At 43.8% G+C, this 23,215-nt stretch overlaps 1 protein-coding gene across 2 annotated transcripts in view; it reads left to right on the top strand.

Moving 5' to 3' along the window:
• The window catches only part of CFAP61 (cilia and flagella associated protein 61), a 150,090-nt gene that overhangs the window by 78,345 nt on the left and 48,530 nt on the right, over nt 1–23,215 (top strand). For both annotated transcript variants that reach the window (XM_088131401.1, XM_088131400.1), the window contains 3 exons: nt 1,955–2,053; nt 2,802–2,970; nt 13,660–13,834. In XM_088131401.1, the coding sequence (XP_087987527.1) occupies nt 1,955–2,053; nt 2,802–2,970; nt 13,660–13,834 (443 nt within the window). The remainder of the gene's footprint in view (nt 1–1,954; nt 2,054–2,801; nt 2,971–13,659; nt 13,835–23,215) is intronic.

Raw genomic sequence — 23,215 nt, 5'->3', positions numbered from 1 at the left:
GAACTTTAGTAGCTTTTGTAAGCAGAGTGTTCATTCTAGAAAGGAGGCTAACCCTAGATCTCTGCAGAATTTACTGTTCTGTTTTTACATTCTTCAATTAGTTTCCACTTAAAATGATAACTCTGCTTCATTTTCCAGTCAAAATATTCTCAATAGAGTGAAAAGCAATAGAGAATCTTCACCTACGCAGGACTCTGCCTCTCATTATATTTACATGTGAATTTTTTTTAGCCATGCCTTCTTCCAGCTAGGAGGTTCAATAACTCATAAAAACCTAATGCGATGGACTCTACATATGGGTGATTCTTAACTCCTCTCCAGCTTCTATAGACCAGGTGAAACAGCAACTGAGCAACCTAGGATGATCACTCTTGAAATGTTAATCTAGCCTTCCTTAACCTGGTGTCCTCTATAATGCCCAGCTGACACACCCAAACACATGTTACTTAAAAAAAAATCACGTGAGTTGAAATTCCAGCACACGTAAGTGACTAGGTTGGGGAGAGATTGATAAATTACTTTTACTTTGGCACCACAGGAACATAGAACAAGAAAGCCTTAATTGCCAAGTGAAAAAAAAGATTAAAACCTTGACTAATCAAGAAAGCAAGAGCTGAGATTTCACACCACTTTAGGAATCCAATGCAATATAAGAAAGTTTGGAACTGAAACAAATTGAGAAAATATACCTATTTAACAACTACTAAATATTAGATAAATTATTAAGTAAGAATAAACATACTGTAATCTGACTGTAATATTTCTGAACTGAAAGAATTGGCATAGGAGATTACTCTTTTAAGCTATTATTTTGTTCAATGATATGTAAAGATTATGTAAGAATATGCTTCATTGCTGTGCTTTAATTAATCAGTTTCTATGACTTTACCTTAATGTGTCAGAAGCCTCACAATCAATTAACCATCCTGCTAGTTTGCTTGCTTCATTTCTGCCATTACAAAAGAAAGAGGGGAGGCGGGCAAAAGCTAGAAGGTGAACTGTTAAGCGCAGATGGACTGTTTCTCAGGAATGCCCAAGGTCGTACCAGCGTGGGACCAGGCGAGACCCTTTGGAATGTGCAAGAAGGACTATGGGATAGAAGGGGAAGGTGAAAGGGGGTAAAATTGAGTTTGGTGCGTGCGGGCTTTTAGTCTCAGCAATGCCCTAGAACTATACAGCAGTCCTCAATAAATGAATTCTTCTTTGAATCTTAAATGGTTTCAGTGGGAGTTGCTTTCATTGGGAACTGAGTCTTGCAGCTTCTTACATAATGAAACCATGGACATGTGACCTCTGATGGTGCTACTTTTGAATCTTTTACTGATTCATCTAAACTCCCTTTGGTTAAGACTTTCAAATCTTACAATTTTCATAGCCAGTTTCAGAGTTTGGACAATTACAAGAACTTTAAGATCGGGGAGGGGGGGAGGCCTATAAGTTTGCTACACCTCCTTTATACAGAGCTTCCATGATATCCAAGGGAGGCATAAATGAACTCATGGTTTGCATGAAGGGTTTGTGGACCTTTTAGAATGAATGTAATGCTAAACTAGCATTACTTGAGCTCAAGTTTCTGTGTTCATCACTTCTTCTCCCCCATGCAGTTGAAAAAGAAATCAAAATATCCATGTTTTAAACATAACTAAAAATTTCTTTTTTTGAAATTTATTATTCTAAACCAGGGCTAGACAAATTTCAGCCATTGGTTTTTATGTTGGTACAAATCTTTCCCTCTTAGAACTGAATAACTTGCACTCTGTCTTGAGCTTCTGTAAAAAAGATGAGATATAAATGTAACAAATATATAAACCCAGAATTTTGAGTACCAGAATTAACAAGTTTGAGCATCAAAGAACACTTAATTTAGTTGGCATTTCAATTGTTTATCAATAATATGAATCAAAAATAACTCAAGCAAATTTATATAACATTTTGATGTTCTGTTTTTCTGTAGCCCACACCTGAAATTCAACAACCTTACATTGATTTCAGCTCATGGACTTCCAGGGAAAGATGAATCAAATAATCTGCATAAGCGATTTTTAATTAACAGGTTTGTTTGGAGTATTTTCAGTACTGCCCAAAAGACACAAACCTAAACATTATTTTGTAATGGTAAAATATACTTCTGATGCAATGGGGTACATTTATATAGTAAATGAGGAGTTATCAAATCTAGTTTCTCCCATGTGTACATACTCCCCTTGTCCCAGTTTTCATATATCATCCTCTGCTAAATCACTATCCTTGTTTTGCCTTAAAAAATTATAGAGAGGCCTTCAGCAACACTTTCCTCCTTCTTTTAGCAAAAGTAGCAAAAAAGGGAAAAATAGAATGGAGATGGCATAAGAGGAAGGGGCAGCTATACTGGAAATGGAGAACAAAACTGGGTGGAGATTAAGCTAGGGGAAGAGTTAACTAGACAGGGAAGGAAAGAAAAGAGGTTTTGTTTATGCATTACAGAAAGGATTACATTCACCAGTTAAGCCATTCCTCCCAAGAAACAGGCAACCTTCATGCTAATTTTCAAAGGCATCCAGGTTTGCAACAGTTATGTCTGCAGCAATCTGTGCCTCTTGCTAATCCATTCTTTTCTTACCAGCAAATGTAAAAACCTCCCGCTGCTTCATTCCAATTCACCTGTCTTCCTATGGAGAAATACAGTATCTTACTAAGGACTTTAGTAAACTTTCAGAAAGATAGCAAGAGGACTTGATCTATTATGGGATTTTAACCACCTGACCAGAATATAATTAATAGATACATTCAACCACTAAGATGCATTTGTTGTTTCTTCACAGTTATTGTTTTAATGAGGATGATTATGCACTGATGTCACTTGGTTCATGGATTAATGTTGTGGCTGGAAAAATGACTGCTATAAACAGATCTGCAAAACATGTAATAGTTTCCAAGGAGAAAAAAGTGCCATATGATCATCTCATTCTCTGCACTGGCCAACAGTATCAGGTAAGTCCAAATACTGAGACAGCACTCCTTATACCTGCTTAAATGGGAAAAATTCCCATTGAACTCAGATTAATTAATTTATATTGCATAGATTATAGTGTGAATGGAAAATAGTTTGTTTCATATCTGAAGTATTTTTTAAAAAACTAAAAAATGATCTTAATTCTTTATCCTCCTTTTACACTTAAGTACTAAGTTCAAGATTGTGATCCCATGCTCACTAGAACAAATAGTTTCAGGAATAGACCATAAGAATCAAAAACAATATGTGTTAATAAAAGTCATCATGGCTGAATGCAGTGGGAACTCTTCCAGTATAAGCAGTTAAAACTGTGGACCTCTCTTGCGGCTTCTTGTTAGCAAATTTTATCTAAGTCCCAAATTTAGATAATCTGACACTATCAACAAATGAGAACCTATACTATTTAATTCAGTACTGTTGCAGCATAAGAGAACAGTTTGTCCACAAACCTTGATTTGATTTGATTTATTTGATTTGACAAACCTATCAATGATGCAATTCCAAGGCTCCTCAACAAGCCTAGGATTGTTAAATACAGGGCACTGTTCTCAGAGGAATAAACTAGACATCCGTTTCCCTTCTCACCTGTATGCCGGATTACATGGCTGGCTCTTTCTGAGGTTCCATGGTGGGGTTTCATCAAGAAACATGGCATCATAGCTGCCAAGCTGCAAGACCATATGGGCCAGTACATGAGCACAGCTCAGAAGGGCATTGGGAGCAACACCAGAGGCTCAAAACACCAGTTACTCATAGATAGAGCAGTCGCCTGAGACTCAAGGTCTAGGCGGACCAATCTGAGCACAGCCTGGATTGACTACAGGAAAGCCTATGATTCAATGCCGCACACATGGATCTGTGAATGCCTGGTGCTATACAAAGTCAACAGGACACTAAGGACCTTCCTCAAGAACTCAATGGGACTGTGGAAGACAACACTGGAAGTCAACTCGAGACAGCTCGCACAAGTGGCCATCAAGTGTGGCATATACCAAGGTGATGCACTGTCCTCACTGCTGTTCTGCATAGGGTTAAATCCCCTCAGCCAGATAATCACAAGGTCTGGATGTGGGTACAAGTTCAAGAGTGGAATCACCATCAGCCACCTCCTCTACATGGATGACATCAAGCTGTATGCTAAGAGTGAACGAGACATTGACTCACTGATCCACCTGACACAGATCTACAGCGAGGACACTGGGATGTCATTCGGACTGGAGAAGTGTGGTAGGATGATAGTAAAGAGAGGGAAGGTAGTTAAGACCGATGGAGTGGAACTACCAGTGGGCCACATAGCAGACATTTATAGAGACCAGCTATAAATACCTTGGTATCCCACAGTCACATGGGACCATGATGAGGCGGCAAGGAAGACAGCATCCAAGTACCACCAAAGGATAAGACAGGTCCTGAAGAGCCAGCTCAATGGGAAGAACAAGATCCATCCCATCAACATGTATGCCCTACCAATCATCAGATACCCTGCCGGTATAGTGAGCTGGCCAAAGGAAGACATGGAGGCTGCTGATGTGAAGACCTGGAAGCTCCTCACAATGTATGGAGGTTTCCACCCCAAGTCCAACACCCAGAGATTATACACCAGCCGCAAAGAGGGCGGGCGGGGTCTGATGAGTGTCAAAGCTGTGAGATTTGCCCCGTTCGACAGAGAAACTCTCGTGACACGTGTGGTTCACAAAGAAGGTTTACTCATGCGTAACGTAGTAGTCACAAGCAAAGCCAGGACTGGCTTGGTACAATTGCATCACTTGTTATATTCCCCCCTTCCCGCGCTTTTTCCCGCCTCGTGATCGCGTTGCGGCTGTGGGCTATTAGGCCCCCCAATGTCCCCCCTGATCGTTCATGATGGCAGGGTCGGTCAGAGTCCATTGTCCTTGATTACCAGTCCCCCTCCGGCTGGGTTGGCCCCTCCCTGCTACGTGCAGACCGCAGGTTCTGTGCTGCGTTGCGATCTTGTTTCGCTGCCCTGCGGCCCCGTTCCTTGCTTGCTCGCGCCGTTATCAGTTCGTAATTAAAAGCTTCCGCTGCGGTTTTCCTGTTTAGCTGGCCGCAGGTGGCTCGTTAATTAGCGGCGCTTTCGGTTCCTCTTTTCCCCGCTAGCTACCGCCGGTGGATTCCGTGTGGTCTGGTTGCGAGCTTCCCTGCAGCCCCGTGCTTCCCTGAAACCTCGTGCTGACCGAACCTGACATGCCGCCCCCCTGACGACAACTCCCCCCCTCGGTCCTATTTCGGCTTCCCGGGGTATTTACTGTAAAAGTCCCGCACTAGGTCCGGCGCCCTTATGTGGGTTTTACTCACCCATTCGCTGTGGGACTTGGGGAAATGTTTCCATTGCACTAGGAGCTGGGTCTGCCCCTTGTGCCTCCGGGCGTCCAGTATCCGGTTGATTTCGAAATGCTGCTCCCCCCCGACCATGATGGGTGGTGGTACTCCCTCCGCCTTGTGCCAGGCGTTCCCCGGCTGGTGCAACTTTAGCAGGCTGCAACGGAACACCGGGTGGATCTTCCCGAGGCTTTTCGGGAGCGTCAGCCTGACGGTCACCGGATTGATGATCTCCGAAATGGGGAACGGCCCCACAAACCTCGGGCTGAGTTTTTTCGATGCCTGGTGCGTCTTTAGGTTTTTGGTTGACAGATACACCTGGTCCCCCACTTTCCACTTTTCCTCGGGGAGCCTCTTGCGGTCCGCGTGCTTCTTGTAGTCGGCTTTGGCTCTTTGCAATGCCGCGTGCGCCGCTCGCCGGGTCTCGTCGATTTGGGCGAACCAGGCGTCCAGGGAGTTGATCTGGGATTCCGGCTGAGGCAGCTCCGGCATGGGGACGAATTCTCTCCCGGTGGCTACTTTGAACGGAGAGAAACCGGTGCTCTTGTGGACGGCGTTGTTGTATGCCACCTCCGCGAATGGTAGTAGCTCCGCCCAATCGTCCTGTTGGTGCCCCACGTAGCAGCGCAGGTACTGTTCGAGCCCCCGTTCAGGCGTTCCGTGGCTCCGTCCGTCTGCGGGTGCGCCGCGGAGGATAGGGCTTGTTTCGTCCCCACCCGCTTCAGGAACTCCCGCCAGAACCGCGCGATGAAGTTGCCGCCCCGATCGCTGACGATACGTCGAGGTGCGCCGTGGAGTCGGTAGACATGTTGCACGAACAGTTTCGCCAGCCCCTCGGCCGTGGGGACTCGCCGGCACGCTACAAAGTGCGCTTGTTTGGAGAATAAGTCCGTGACCACCCAAATGGCGGTCTTCCCCTTACTCTCCGGGAGCTCCACTATGAAGTCCATGGCGACCTCTTGCCAAGGGCCGTCGGGTTCCGCTACCGGCTGGAGTAGGCCTCTAGGCTTGCCTTTGGCTCCTTTCGCTGTTGCGCACACCGGGCAACCCCCCGAGTACGCCTCCACGTCCTTCCGGAGCGTGGGCCACCAAAACTGCCGCCGGATTAAGTGGAGTGTCTTTACGAAGCCGTAATGCCCCGCGCTCCGGCTGTCGTGGGCTCTCTCCATGACCTCCCGTCGGCAACCCTCGGGCACGTACAGCTTTCCTTCGTGCCACCACAACCCCTCTTGGCCGGTTAGCGCCTCTCGGTTCTGCTTGAGCCAACCGTCCCGCTCCGCTGCCTCCGCAAACCCTTGCCTTACTTCAGACGCCGCGTCCCGTCGCTCCCCCTTGGTCTGGCTTCGGGTCACCGCCTTTGCAGCCAGCCTGCTGGCGGGGATGACGGAGTCCACGATCTCCTCCCGTAGGCTGGCGTGCTGGGGCATGCGAGACAGTCCATCCGCTAAGAAGTTGCGCTTCCCGGGGATGTGTTTCAGTGTGAACCTGAACCTCCCGAAGTATTGGGACCACCGTGCCTGTTTGGGGGATAGCTTACGCGGGGTCTTCAGGGCCTCGAGGTTCTTATGGTCCGTCCACACCTCGAACGGTTCAGTTGCCCCCTCCAGTAGATGCCTCCACGTGGCCAGCGCCCACTTGACCGCGTACGCCTCTTTCTCCCACACCATCCACCTCCTCTCCGTCTCGGTGAATTTGCGGGAGGCGTAGGCACACGGGTGGATGGCCCCCTCCGGGCTGGGTTGGAGCAGGACTGCTCCCGTTGCCACGTCTGATGCATCCACTTGGATTATAAACCGCCGGTCTGGGTCGGGATGGCGCAGGATCGGCTCCGCGGTGAACCGCTGTTTTAGTTCCTCAAACGCCCCCTGGCATTCTGCAGTCCACGCGAGTGCCATGCTGGGCTTGGGGGGTTTCCCAGTGCCCTTGGTTTTTAGCAGGTCGGTTAGGGGAAGGGCGATTTGGGCGAAGTTCGGGATGAACTGACGATAGAAGTTCGCAAACCCTAGGAAGCTTTGGAGTTGCCTCCGGGTTCGCGGCGCTTCCCAGCCCAGGACATCCCTTACTTTCGCCGGGTCCATCTCAATTCCCCGGCTGGATATTCGGTAGCCGAGGTAGTCTAGTTGCTCTCGGTGGAACTCGCATTTCGAGAGCTTTGCGTACAGCTGTGCCTTCAGCAGTCTCTGGAGCACCGTGCGCACCAGGCTCACATGCTCCGCCAGGGTCTCGGTGTAGATGAGGATGTCGTCCAGGTAGACCAGGACGCCCCGGTAGAGTAGGTCGTGCAGTACCTCATTAATTAGCTGCATAAATACCCCCGGGGCCCCTTTTAATCCGAACGGCATCACGGAAAACTGGTAGCTTCCGAGCGGGGTGTTGAACGCCGTCTTCCACTCATCTTTTGCGCGGATCCTAACTCTGAAGTAGGCTTCGCGCAAGTCCAGTTTTGTGAACACCCTCCCCTTCGACAGATGCGACATCAAGTCCTTCATCAGGGGGAGGGGGTATTTGTACTCCGTGCTGATTGCGTTCAGCCCCCGGTAGTCTACGCACATACGGAGCGAGCCGTCCTTCTTCTCCCGGAATAACACCGGGGCCGCTAATGGTGACTTCGCGGGTTGGATGAATCCCCGTGCTAGGTTCTTGTCTATGAACTCGCGCAGGGCTCCCATCTCCCTCCTCGACAGGGAGTACATTTTTGGCTTAGGCAGGGTCGCTCCTGGCTCTAGCTCGATGGCGCAATCACTGGGCCGGTGTGGTGGGAGCTGGTCAGACTCCTTCTCCCCGAACGCTGCCGCCAGGTCTCGATACTGCCTCGGGATTCCGCCGCCCGTCGGGGGTTCCCCGGGTCCGGCCCCTCGCTTTGCGGTTGCCTCGCCAGTCGCCGCTGCCTCCCCTCGCCTCGGGATCGTGGCGGGTCTCCGGGGTCCCGGCGCTGCTGCTGCTGCTGTTGCTGTTGCCGCCCGGGTCTCGGGCCCCATCTGCTCTCGCCCCGTCTCCCGGTGTCCCGGACCCTCCGCTTGTCCGCCGGTGGTTGCGGCTGCCTCCGTCTCCACGGCTCGGTCCCCTCTGCTCTCGCCCCTCGCCGGTCTGTCGACCCCGAACCGCACTGCCTCCGCCGTCCAGTCGACTCGTGGGTTCCGCCGCCGCAGCCACGCCAAGCCGAGTACCACCGCGTAGTCGGCCACCGGGACCACCACGAACCTCAGTTCTTCCCGGTGACTCCCGATCGTCATCTGGACCGGCTCGGTGTAATACTGAGCTGGCCCCCCCCCTGCCAGCGTGCCATCTAACTGGCTGAATGAAATGGGCTCCCGGAGGCGCCTCAGCTGTAGCCCGAGCCCCGAGACCACCGCTGGGTGCATCAAGCAGTGGGTGCAGCCCGAGTCCAGTAGCGCCCGTAGCTGCGCCTCCCCTCCGGATCTCACCCCCCGCCGTGTATCCTCACCCGGAACGGTGGGCAGTCCTCGTCTCCTATTGGGTCCGCGCGCCTCGACTCCCCTGCTCGCACTGGGACGCCGTTCAGTGCGAGCGCGCCTCGTTTCCCGCCGGCTCCGAGTCCTCTCCGGAGGATGCTGTCTCCGGGGCCGACCACCCCCCGCGTCCTTTCTCGGTCACCGCCGCCACTGCCCCCTTCCGCGGTCGGTCACCGGTCCTTTTCCCGTTCGCACGCGGGGTTTTGACTTCGGGCCGTGGTGGGGCGCCTTCCCGCTCCGTCGGGCACTGCGCCGCTCGGTGGCCTCTGCCTCCGCATCGGAAGCACAGATTCGGGGCTCTGGTCGCCTCTCGCCTCCCGGTGGACTGCCGTCGACCGCTCCGTCTCTCCTCGGGGGTCCTCTCCCTCGGCCGGTCCCTCGTCTGGTCCCGTCGTCTTGTGCTCTGTTGGATCTGCCGCCACGCCGATTCCGCCGTTCCGGCCAGCCAGATCCAATCCTTCACTGTGGCCGGGTCGTCCCGCCCCAGTGCCCGTTCCAGGATCTCTGGGTTGAGTCCCCTCTTAAAATACTTCACCTTCAGGGACTCCGGCCAGTCCGCGAGCTTCTCGGCCAACCTCCGGAACTCCAGGGCATATTCCGATACCGATTTGCCCCGCTGCCTGAATTGTAGGATGTCGTCCTCCGCCCGCTTGGCGCTCAATGTGTCCTCGAATCTGTCCCGGAGCGCCTGCATGAAGTCCGGGAAACTCCGTAGTTCCGCCGCGTTGGCATCGTACAGCCCGATCACCCAGCTGGCGGCTTGGCCATCTAGCAGCTCGGCCACGTAGGATACCCTGTCCTCGTCTCTAGCGAATAGGTGACCACCCCTCTGCATGAAACCCCTGACGTGCGTCAGAAAGTGCGGCAGCTGTTCGGGGTCCCCTGAGAACTTCCCAGTGATACCTCGAAGTCTCAGGGCGTCTGCCGCCCGTTGGTCCTCCGACCGGGGCGCCGTGGGTGGTGCCGGCGGGGGTGTCGGACCGCCCCCCCCTGTCGCTCGCCTCCTCGTTCACCGCCGGTGGCCCCACTCTCTGTAGTAGGGTCTGGAGCATCGCCTCCACGGCGTCTAGGCGTCGCTCGACTCTCTCCTCTAGTCGGGCGAATTTCTCGCTCCACTCATGGTTCCGGAACCCCGAACCCCGGGTCATCGTAACGCCCGAATCGTCTGGTCCTTGATTCACGCCCATCGACCACCGCTCGGATGGAGTGCGCCCGGCCCTGGCCGCTGCCCCGTCGCTCCCGGGCGGCTCCGACCGCCCTTCCGCGAGCCTGGATCCCTCGCGCTCCAGCTGACCCACGGATTCCTCGTCGCTGGTCATGCCTGTATTGAGAAAGAAAACGCTCCTCGGTGGTACCGGGTAGCGCTGACGGTGAGTCCTGGCTTTATGTGAGATTTGCCCCGTTCGACAGAGAAACTCTCGTGACACGTGTGGTTCACAAAGAAGGTTTACTCATGCGTAACGTAGTAGTCACAAGCAAAGCCAGGACTGGCTTGGTACAATTGCATCACTTGTTATATTCCCCCCCTTCCCGCGCTTGTTCCCGCCTCGTGATCGCGTTGCGGCTGTGGGCTATTAGGCCCCCCAATGTCCCCCCTGATCGTTCATGATGGCAGGGTCGGTCAGAGTCCATTGTCCTTGATTACCAGTCCCCCTCCGGCTGGGTTGGCCCCTCCCTGCTACGTGCAGACCGCAGGTTCTGTGCTGCGTTGCGATCTTGTTTCGCTGCCCTGCGGCCCCGTTCCTTGCTTGCTCGCGCCGTTATCAGTTCGTAATTAAAAGCTTCCGCTGCGGTTTTCCTGTTTAGCTGGCCGCAGGTGGCTCGTTAATTAGCGGCGCTTTCGGTTCCTCTTTTCCCCGCTAGCTACCGCCGGTGGATTCCGCGTGGTCTGGTTGCGAGCTTCCCTGCAGCCCCGTGCTTCCCTGAAACCTCGTGCTGACAGAACCTGACAAAAGCCACAGTCCTGGATGAAACCCAGAGCATCCAAGAGTACATCACTAAGATGGCACCGAAAGATGAGCTGCTGAGAGAATACCTCAGGCAGCAGCAGACATGGGAGGAAGTTCAAGTGAAGGAAATACCATGGCAAGACAAGCCCCTGCATGGGGTATACCATCAACAGATAGCTGAGGTGGCTGACATTGGGAAATCCTATCAGTGGCTGGAAAGGGCTGGACTAAAAGAAAGCACTGAGGCACTGATCATAGCAGCACAAGAACAGGCACTACGCACCAGATCCATAGAAGCAGGGGTCTACCACACCAGACAGGACCCAAGGTGCAGATTGTGTAAAGAGGCCTCAGAGACAGTCCAACACATAGTGACAGGGTGTAAGATCCAGGCAAGAACAGCATACACAGAATGGCACAACCAAGTAGCTGGCATTGTGTACAAGAACATCTGCACAGTGTATGGGCTAGACCCCCCCCAAGTCCAGATGGGAGATTCCACAGAAGGTTGTGGAGAATAACAGGGCTAAGATCCTGTGGGACTTCCAGACCCAGACAGACAGGCAGGTACTGGCCAATCAACCAGACATCGTGGTAGTAGACAAAGACCAGAAGACAGCAATAGTGATAGATGTAGCAGTGCCAAGTGACAGCGACATCAGGAAGAAGGCGCATGAGAAGCTGGAGAAGTACCAGGGCCTGAAGGAGGAAATAGAGAGGATGTGGAAAGTAAAGGCCAAAGTGGTCCCAGTGGTGGTAGGAGCACTCGGGGCCATGACTCCTAAGCTGGGAAAGTGGCTCCAACAGATCCCAGGAACAACATCAGAGCTCTCTGTCCAGAAGAGTGCAGTGCTAGGAACAGCTAAGATACTGCGCAGAACCCTCAAGCTCCCAGGCCTCTGGTATATCTTTAGTTTAAATTGGGATATTTTAATAAATGGAAAAGGAAAATTATCCTTTTATTACCTGTGTTTACTTCTCCACATAATCACCACCATTTGCTCTACACTTAAAGCCATCATGAAAGAACTCCACACTTTTTTCTTCAAACAGATCCTGACAGTCCTTTCTACCTCTTCATTTTAGTCAAACAGATGCCCACAAAAAATATTCCAACAATTTTGGGAAAATGTGTCAAGTCTGGATTGTACGGAAAATAGGGAAAGATGGTAAGATCCAAATTCATAAATGCCTCTTGGGTGGCCTGTGAGGTGTGAGGCCTAGTATTGTCATATTGCAGCCACATTTTCTTATGGTGAAATGCCAACCTTGAAAGCAATTTCTTATTGTATTTAATCAGTTCATCAACCTTTCTCATGAGAAATTCATCAGTTGCTATTACAGATTGTCCACTTCATTCTTAATCACACAAATGAGCTCTTCCCAGTTCATACTCTTTACATTTTCTGAACAGTACTCAAGTCAACACATAAACAAACTGCATTGGGCAGTACATTTCAATTGGAGGAACTCCTTCAGCAAATCAAAAAATCAATATTATTATGCTTAAAGTGCACTGACATCTAGTCACTGTAGGCTTCCATTTCAGAAAAAATAGCAACACAATCTTTTCTCAGTACCTCTTGTCAATGTAAGTGAAAGAACAGATGCTAAAGAACATGTCAGAACTTCTAGTGCATCAGTATTGCCAACTTACACTGAATGCATTAGTTTTCAGTCAACCCTTGCAATTTTCCAGTATATGAAATGTCTTCATGCAGAAGTTGTTCCAGAGAACTGGATGGAAAATGTTAGCTTTAGACAGTTATTTTGTTTTGTTTTGTTTTCATGTCAGCAGATGGTGGACACTGCTTCTCTGGGAATACTTCAGCAGGGGCTGGACAACCATCTATTTGCAATACTTTAATAAAGGGCTCCTCAACCTTTCTGTGCATAACTTGCATTTTTAAAGTGCAGTTGGTGCAATCCGAAAGCAGTTGCTGCAGAAGCAAGATTAGTCACAAACTATACTCTCTCTATATATTTTCTCTCATGCAGAATAAGAAGTGAGACAAAACAAGAGTGGAGAGGAAAACAGAAAAGGCAGGGATTGAAATGAAGTGGAGGGAAAGAATGATAATAAATAGGGGAATATTTTTCCTATAATGCCACTGAATGAAGGAAATAACTTAACTCTCTTGCAAAGGGAAGAAATATGTACTAAGCAACTCAACCTGATACCAAAGGTGCAGTTGTGCCTTGTTTGCCATATTCTTTATTGTAGATCCTGGGTGAAAAAGGGTTGGTCTCCAATATCCTTTCAAATTCTGTAATACCATAAACATAATACATGGAAAAGAAACTGCTTTCTGACCATTCTTATTTTTTTTTTCTTTTCTGATAGGATTTCAGTTATAATTAATGGATGAAAATTAAGATTTATTCAGACAAGCTGGTGGTCCTTTTGATAGATTTTACTGTTAGTTTTCATTCTTGGGATGAGGTTTTATATCCTAATTAGAAACAGGTTTAGAGCATTAGGTGCCTCCCTGAAAATGAGTATAAGACTAATTTGTACAATTCAAATGTCTTCAATATGGGTCTTTCTTGATTTGTCTCAATATTTGAAGCTGAAGTGAATGAATACAACAGTAACATCTGTTAAAATAAAATCTGTGTTTTGCCTGTAGACTTCAAGACCCAGCTTCATTTGTCAAGCACCTATAACATCAATATTTCTATGTAATTAAAATATTTTTATTTTCTCAGGCAGATGGTGGCACTTGTTTCCTCTTTCTTCTGTGGATTTGCTGCTGAGTTACTGCTTTCATAGTACTTTTATAGCTGTTTTATTTTAATAATGTGAGCTGCTGAAGCAGAATATATTTTAATAAATGGTGGTATCTGTAAGAAAATTAATTTGAGTGTTTTATAGTGAATTATATTTATTTGTCTGTAAATATAGGTCCCATGTCCTACTGGTGCAGATATCAAAAAATTGTGGACCAACAGAGAGGTATCAACAAACTATCAACAAAGATATGTAGGAGTAGTGCCTTCCAATCTTTTTATTATTTCTGATGATGAAGATGCATTAACAGCAATGAAGTGGCTAAAAGAAAATGTGATTGATTCCACAGGTAACAATTTTGCCAACTACTACATGAAGAGAGCAGAGGTTTATGCATTTCTTGGCAAGTTGTACCTCCATTTCTAGCATATAATTATAGCATAATTAATCCTTGCAAAATGTTTCATCTGCTCTTATTTATTTTACAGATTAATTTACAACTTACTGTCAGTTTTGGAAACATTTATATTTCTTGCTTGGAACAAAGGCTGAAAATAAAAATTGCCTATAATTATTTTATGAAATTAGATTAAATGAAATGAAAGCCCTAAGAGCAAAGTCTGGGATTGTTAATTAACACATGAGATAGTGATTTCATTAGTAAATGTATTTTGCAGCTACACACAAGTTTTTCAAGCTGAAAAAAGCTGGAAAGGAAATAAAATTTGACTTTTCTGGAGTTAATGTAGAATTATTTGCACACTGTAAAAAGTATTAGAGTTGGCTAACACCATGCATGTTGTGTTTATATGGATACACATGCACCGTTTCATAAAGTTGCATGTACCTAATTCAGTTGTATATTTTGGTTGGGTTCTGTAAATCTATATATGATATTTTCATTACCTAGAAATGGAATGGCATATAGATTTCGATATTTAAAGCAAGTAGTGGATCTGCTTAATTTCAGTTTTCTATATACTGTATATGGGATGAGATCCCACGGTGTCCTTAGTGCTTGCAGATGAGCAGTAGAAATAACTTCCTTTAGACTTCTGGTTTTCCACTTCCAACCTGTTTCCCCAAAGCTAGCCAATTATCACATCAGCTGCCTCATGGGAATCAGATGATTTCTGTTGCTATATGTACATGAATGGATGGCAGAAGAGCTGAATGCAAAGAATAAATTCATTTTAGCTAAATTTATTGCATTCATTTCCCCAAATAATTTCTAACTTGTCATTTTGTAAAAGGGATATTTTGTGGTGCTATATGGAGCGTAATATACAGCTAGGTATTTGGACATAAAACATAACCTGTACCTTATACTCAGCTTGTGCTTTCTGCAGTTACAGGTGCCACTGATTTCACCTGCCTGCCTCTGTGGGAGTAATTTTTGTTGAGGTACGACTTCTGAGTGGATGTGCATGAGGCTAGATGGCAAGGCTAGAATCCTTAGCTCAGCTATGCTCTCTGCCAAACTGCTTTATTCCCTGCCCTATCCCTTTGCTTTCTGTTGAGATACCTCTAAAAATGTTTAAAGTCTTAGGGTGGCATGTTGATTTTGACTGGCTGTGGTGTTGGCAAGAGGATTGGAGGCCCAGTAGCACTACAACTGCCATCCCAGCAATGATCAGGGTGCTAAGTCACCATTGAGGCTCTCTCCACTGGTCACTCAAGGCAGAAGCTGGGAAGGAGCCACCAGTCAGAAAGAGGAAGCGTTGCTGTTGTCAACAGTACTGAGGTTCAGTTTTTGTCCAGTCACCATTAGGTGTTATGGAGGAGGCACAGGTAAATCTTCTGAGCTGGGATTAGATAGTAGTAGTTTCAGTTGCAAGCGGCTCCAGAAGTGGCTGCTGACAGCTGCTGCTTCTTAGCCCTTTTTCTTTTGAGCTCCCTCACTTTCTGATTGGAAATAGGGTTCAGTATCACTCCCTCCTCCATTGAGGAGTCTCTGGCAGGTCACCTCTTTTTTTTCCACTTATGCTTCTGCAGTGGTAGATGCCATCAATTTCTCCTGCCTACCTCTTTGGGAATTATTTCTGTTGGGCTAGGACTTCTGAGTAAATCATCAGTCTAAATGGCAGGGCTAGAATCCTCCACTCCTTTTTCAGTCTTGCTGTATAGCAAAGTAAATCAAGGTCTGTATGGAGCCAGGACTTTTATGGATATACCATAGCATTTCATTTTGCTCATTCATAACAAAGTGCTTGTATCTTGATTCGTGTGAAACCAAACAGAATGTTTTTTACACCTAGCTTTATGTATCACAAGAACAATGAATAGCTTTACTTGTACAGATAATGTCTTTTGTTTGAGGAACCAAGCGTTACCTTTTGTGGAGCAAGTGATTGGATGTGATACTGTGCACAATCTCCTGCTCTTATCTGCAGTGACAGGAAGGATGCGTGTTCAATCTGTCTCATTTCCCCGTTTAGTTCATTTGATTGATGTTAGGGAAGGACTGTTCCCTCATTGACAAACCCTGCTTCAGTCTCACTTACTAATGACTTATTCTGTTAGATCTGCCTCTTTGGGACCTGAGAGACAGACTGTGTTCTGGGGAGAAGAAATGTAAAGAACATTTTGCATGCTATACTATTCAGGGAAAAGTGTCCTTACTTTTGATTGTGATTCAGTGAGCAGTGCCATGTGTGTGTCCTTCTTTGTGTGTGTGTGTGTGTACATGTGCACACAAGTGTACTATTTTGTTTCTGAGTGTGTCTATGAGTTTGTAACATTCTTACTCATTTTTTAAAAATGTATGGAATGCACGTTGCCTCTCTTTGTACTATCCACCTAACAATCCTCTGAGGAGAGTTAGGTTATGAAGAAAGGTTGTGTTTATATGACACACTGAACCACAGACTGCTGTGTCATCTTAGCCAAAGTTGATAATTTATGGTTTGTTGTTGTGTTGTACAAATGTATAAATTAAGGTAAATTGAACAGCCTTTTATTTATTTATTTTTTTAATTTAGTGTTGACATGCAAAAAACCCCTGTAATGCCAGCAAGAAAAAAAAAGATACTGATTACACACAAAAAAAGTCCCTAGATATATTATAGTCATTAAAATTAACTAAATGTGACAAAGAAAAACTAACAGAGAAACAAAAAGAGAAAAGATCAATATAATATCCAGAGATAGTGATATAAAATGAATTCAGCCCTTAAGCTTATTATTAAATCTAGACCATACAGAAACATATTGCTTCATCTTCTCATTTTTAGAACAGAGACTTTTCAAAAATAGATACCAGACTTATATCCTGGATCCATTCCTTAAAATCAGGAGAGTGAGTTTCTTTCCAAATGACATTAAAGTATCCTCTTTGCCATGTCCTGTGCTTAGTATAACCAAAGATCTTCATGAGATGACAGATTCCATGTTTCAGGAATATAGTTCAACATCACATTAAGATCCTTAGCTATAATATGTCTTCCCAAAATTATACTAACATATGTAGTGGTTTGAAGCCAAAGAAGGGCTATATCTAGAGAAAACCAGAACATCTGTGTTAAACAACCTTTAATTTCTCACAACACCAGCACAAACAAAATCTAATGCCTATCCCTTTTTAAATATTCTTTGAGGGTCCAATAAATATGACATAATCTTTTCTGATGAATTAGTTTCAATTTTAAATTATAAGTATGTTTTACATTTCTTAACGCTTCAACCCATTGATTCTCCAAAATTGGATATTCCAATTCTTTGTTCCACAATTCAATTACTTAACTAATACTTTCATTTTACTTTTTAATTCCTTATAAAATTGAATTGTTAGTTTCTGTTTAAGTGCTGCATCTCTTAAGAACCCTAAAATTTCAGGTACTTTTTTACTAGTACATGTTTCAGTTCTGCATATAATTGAGCAAATATTGTAAGGGAAGTCATAATCAACACGCACTCTCCCGAAGTCTTTAATACAATCATTAGAAATAAAATGAGTTAAAGAATTGATCCCTTGATTAGCCCAAGCATTCCAATAAAACATCTTCCCTGTGGTTTTCAAATTTGGGTTATTTTGCAATGTCAGTTTCTCATGTGATTCAAGATTAAAACGTTACTGCTTACATATTAATGACCAATGTGCCAGACAGCTTTCAAGGCTGGAAACTAAGTTCCCTCTTTAGTATACCCGGACCGTAAAACTTGCCAAATACACCTGTTTTCCAAATAGGTCCCAAAAGGGAATACTGTATTCATAAAAGATCTCATTCCCCCCCCCGCAAAAAAAGTTAACTTAAAAGCTCAATGATGTAATAGTACTACTTTCTGAAGTCTCTTGGCTAGTGTTCAAGTTAATATTTTAGCATCTATATTAAACAAAAGTATTAGTCTATAGCTTGCATATCTAGTAAGGTCTTTCCCAGGCCCTCAGGCCTTGACATTATTGTAATATATGCTTCATAAAATGATAAAGGAAACATTAAAAAAAGAAATTATTGATTTTAGACCTCTAACAATATAGGTGCCAGTACATCTATGAAAGTCTGTACATTCAACTCGAACTCTATCTGGTCTGAGAGCTTTTACTGGTTTTATAGACTGAGATATCTCTAATTTCTTGTAATTTCAATGGTTCTGGCAGTTTATTTTTATCTTCCTGAGAGATCTCTTCTATTTCAGCTTTTACCAGAAAATTGATAATTTGTTGTTCAATTATAGACAACTATAATAGATACCGCTGAGTATAAAAATCATAAACTTGTAACTGATAGAGTCAGTGTCAGTAAATACATCCATAATTGGCCTGAGTTGCAGATTTAAAATTTTTTGTTTTTTAAATTTCAAACAATATGTGACTAATTTTCCAGCTTTCTCTCCTGATACCCAGTGTATCTGGGTAATTCATTTCAGGGAGTATTCAAACTCTTCTGAGGGCAGAAGCCTCAGTTTAAACTTTGTTGCTGCAAATAATTAATATGATTTGTGAGGTTTCTAGCATGTACAAAAGTGAATCTTTAACTGTCTTTTTCAGATGTATAAGATTAGAGTCACTGAGTCTCTTTTTTGCCAAGGAAAAGAGATAATTAGGTGCTTAGATAGAAAGATCAATATACTGGTAGAGACTTCGTTTATTTAAAAAAAACAAAAATGAAAATCTTGTAGAAGAAACATTCAAATACGAGGTAGTCCTCGTTTAGCGACCACTGATTGTAATAGCAAACAGGTGACAGAGAGAGAGAGATGCTGGGAAGTTACTCTTTCATCACCATTGTAACTGCGAACGATTGCTGTCTGAGGCAGTCACTAAACAAGGACTACCTGCACCATCTAGAATTGGCTGATTTATAATGATTAAACTTCCCAGTTACAGTCACCGAAGCATGGTCTGAGATTGCAGTGGAACCTGTTGAAGAATCCATAACTTGATCCATCAAGGCAGAACAAATACAACCTATCTAAAATCATGTTGATGTCTGTGACTCTCAGAGCTTCTGAGAGTCCTAAATTGAGTTGAAATCTCCAACATAAATTATATATTGATAGTTTGCAGAATATAATTTAGAGAAACAGCTTTGAACTATTTCAGCAGTATTCTTAATGGGGCCATAAAAGTTAATTAGAGCGATAGTGACAGTAGCTATATTTAGTATCACAAAAATAAAGAATCTTTCAAGTTGCAATGCTGGTATACCACATTAATTTTAAGATTGCTTTTAGTTACCTCACATGCTTTATTTGAATATCTGCTAATATTGGTTTGTCCATTCCCACTCCTAGATCTCAAAAAGAGCTTTTCATTTGGTAGAATGTGTGTTTCTTGCAAAGTAATGCTATCAGGCTATAATATTCCAGGTTGTTGCAAATTGGTCCCTTTTAATATCTAATACCATAAGTGTTATTCAGTAGAGAAGTGCAAAGCCTATAAAACTCCACAGTGGCAAAAGGTATTGTAAATCTTTTGATCTCATCTCCAAGAGAGAGGCAGAAAATTAGATTGTTCGTAAAGGAAGATCTGGATAAAGCATAACTTTACATCCATGGTATTTCAGTTTGGTGGCTTGTCTGGAGAGTTGTAAAAGCTGATCTCTGGTATTAGATTTCAGAAATGTAACAGTTATACAGTAGGGGCAGAACTCTGAAGTTGCCTCTTGCCCTTAATCTGTAAGTGTCCGTTATGTCAAGTTTAAAATCAACTAGCAATGAGAAGATTTCCTGAATGCATTCTTCCATGTGATTAAACAAAGGTTTCTACTGTTCAGTATCCAAAGTAAATTAATTGTTTCTAATTATTTCTGGTGAGTTGCCCATGTACTTTAATAAGGACAATTTGTAGATTTTTAATAAGTTATCATGAGGTTGATCTTCTTCTTCTAAGATCTTCATTCAGTAACAATAATTCTTTTCAGTGTTTCCAAATCTTTATCAAATTAAAAAGCATGAATTTTTGCACTTATGACTGTCACAGTGATCTGCGGTCACGTGACTGCCATTTGCATGTTTCCCAACCAGCTTCCAACAAGCAGAGTTAATGGAGAACACAGAAGTAAAATCACAAGTTACAGTCACATGATGTCTCACTTAACGACCAAGGTGTGGAGGGCTAATCTCCTTCTTTGTCCTGTATGGACTTCCTTTCTATGTGAAGAATAAACTAGCAATTCCTGTGTGGGGCAAAACAAGAATGCAACTCCCCAATTTTCCTACAATGATTGCCTTTGCACATGTAGTAGGAAGACAGCATTTCGAGTGCTGGCCTGCACAATCAAACTGATGATGAATAGATTTCTTCGGTAGGTAACTCTGCTCTCTGATAACATTTAGACCATCAGAACAATGGAAAAGCCGGATCTGGTACATAGTCTGCATATAATTTTCCACCCTTTTTCTCACTCACACACACAGAGGAAAGAACATTTACCATGTATGGAGTAGCAAATAAGTCAAAGAAGTATTAGGAGAAAGAGCTATACAGACTATTAGAAGCTTAGCTGTTTAGAAGTATAGTGGCACAATAGAAAAAAAAACAAGAGCATTTTACAATTACTGTATTTGCCAAACAGAAAGAGCGCACAAGTTCTCAGCTGCTTGTGGGTGAAAGACTAATGCCCTCCAGCATCCTGATGAAATGCTTCAGGGCCAGTTCCACGCCAGTGTATCATTTTGTGTTGATTTAAGTATTGGTGGCTGCCACTTTAACTCAGTAGTGAGGAGAGGCCCATAGATTTTAAAAAACCCAATAGATATAATTTGCCTAAGATTATAAATAACAATATATCACTGATTGTGGTTTCCTTATTTAATCAATGAAACTATTGGATACCGGAACCTTACATCTTACAGAAAGGATTTATTTCTACTAAGAATGTGTAAAAAAGACTGGCAGCCAAGTCACAAGGCCCAAGCTTAACTGGCACTTTTCACAGGATAAAATATTCTAAAATCCAAACAGAATGTGCAGGTACTGATGCAACCAACTCATCAAGATAAAAAGGAGAGCTCTGGCCTCGAAAATGGGGTTAAATGTTAGCTTAAAAAATATTAGCTAGGATCAGGAGGAGCCACAGGGAATCCTAGATTACTTGTGAGCCAAATCAGTGTATAGGCAACAAACATGCAGCAAGATAACAGTATTGTTGGAGGAAAGACAACCAGATTCAAAATCTGTAATAAGTTTCAAACATAAACTTCAAAGGACTAAATGATGTTGGGCTGAACAGAACATTTTTATTGCTTTCACTGACCACAAAGGTATACAGTTATCTAATAGAATTTCCAAAGCTCAAATACAATTTCATTAACATAAATAAAATAAAATAAAATAAAATACAATACAATAAAAAAATAAAATAAAATAAAATAAAATAAAATAAAATAAAATAAAGCAAGTACTAAAGAACTAAAAGATTAAACCTAAGTCTAACCACATTATAAAACTACTTTGTAAAAGGTATAAAACTAAAACATAGTTATAAAATAGAGTAGTATAAAATGACACAAAAATTAGAGTTGCCAAATTACATCTTTTATTTCTAGTCAGGTTGAATATTAATCATCTTGTTTCACTATATGTTTCCTAATGATAAAAACTTTGAAGCAGAATTTGGCAGCTTTAAAGCTGAAGTCATCATAGTTTGCAAGATAAATAAGATACAGAACTTTTCTGATCTACCAGGAAACTTATTTAGAAGTAGAGTTAAATGCAGGTGACAACTTTAATCATAAAATTGGCAGTATGGCAATATATAACTCACAATTTCAGCTGCCCTGAATGACAGAGACAAAGCTTCTCTGTAAAGTGGGTATGTTGGTAGTTTCTTTCCAGTAAGACTGAAAACAGTATGTTAAAACATGCTAAAGTAAAGGCCCTACAGTATTTTGCAGTAACAAGTCTATATAGATACTTAGGATAAGACAAAATATTTAAGTTCCCCTTTTAAAAACAAGAAAAGCCCCTAGCATTCTCTCCCTGCAAATTGATATCCATTATTTGCTGCTTGACAAATTCTTTAGCTTTGGTAAAACTCAAAAAATGCAAAGCTATTATAGATAGGCTTTGTAATTTTACCTCTGAAGTCTTCTTCCAAGTTGAGGAAAAGTCAGGCTGAACCCTTGAGGAAGAATGTTAATTTAAGCCAGTAGATGATCTTACTTACCCAGAATTGTGCTTCTGCTGAACTAAGACCTGCCTCCAATCAAAGGGTGTCATTGGGAACATAACTGGGGATCTCAAGAGCTTGGATTAGACTGCTCCAGAAGGGAGAAGTCTTTAGAGATGCAGGCCTGTGCAGCAATTGCCATATATTGAAAAACTGTAACTGCAGAAGGGGTATACAAACCTCCATTTTCCAAAAAGAACCTAAGGATCATACACACACATCTCTGGGTGGCCTCCAGGAACACAAGGCCTGGAAAACAACACCCAGACCTCTCAAAGTTTTAACTGGCTCTATTTTATGTCCACTGATCTGCCAGGCATATTTCATTAAATGGTTGGAGAAGAACCCATAACTTTGACCTTCAAATAATTTAAAACAACCTTTTCTTCAGAATGGAAGGAAGCAAAAGCCTGGAGGGCTCTTCTCAGTCTTATATCTGAGAAGGAAAAAATGTCTAAATTCTCTGCCTATAGTAGGGGTATTAGACATCATTGGGAGTGGAAGGTAGGATCAGAAACAGATTGGGCCAATGAGTTAATGTTAAATTAAATTATTTTTTTTTAATTTTTTAAATTAATAATTTTTAAAATTAAATTAAATTAAACTTTTAAATTAAATTAAATGAGTTAAATGAAATGGAGCTAATATATAGCCCTGCTCACCCATTTGTCTGAAAAACACTGAGAATGAATGTATGGAGTACAACAAATCTTCAAGCAGGTGCTTTCACATAAGCTTCAACTAAGAGAAAGGAGCCAACAACCTACTGTGGAGGCTTCCAGCTTCTTCTATAATTTCCCCTTCAGGAGAGAATCAAAAGCTATCTGAAATCAGCAAAGGCAGCTAAAAGGCTCCACAAGGCTTACCACTATACTTTTCAACTAAATGCTGCAGAATTAAGCATTCATTCATTGTAGATCAATTCACCCTGAAATACTTAAGGCTGTACTCTAGATAGGTCAAGACAAAGAGAGCAGTGGAGGTATTCTAATGAATTAAAAAAAAAACCAAAACCTTCAGCTCTGATTGGTCCCACCACCTCTTGTATAACTCTTGGTGGGGTGGGGATTTGTCTGGGTTTACACTAAGCCACATATGGCTTAAACCAACAATGACTG

The sequence above is a fragment of the Python bivittatus genome, unplaced genomic scaffold (genome assembly GCF_059951505.1).
Source record: "Python bivittatus isolate LINGU-HERP-01145 unplaced genomic scaffold, Pbiv_v1 ctg000960_np1212, whole genome shotgun sequence".
Lineage (NCBI taxonomy): Eukaryota > Metazoa > Chordata > Lepidosauria > Squamata > Pythonidae > Python > Python bivittatus.
The sequence above is the reverse complement of the archived record's forward strand: the minus strand, read 5'-3'. Positions and strand labels throughout refer to the sequence as shown.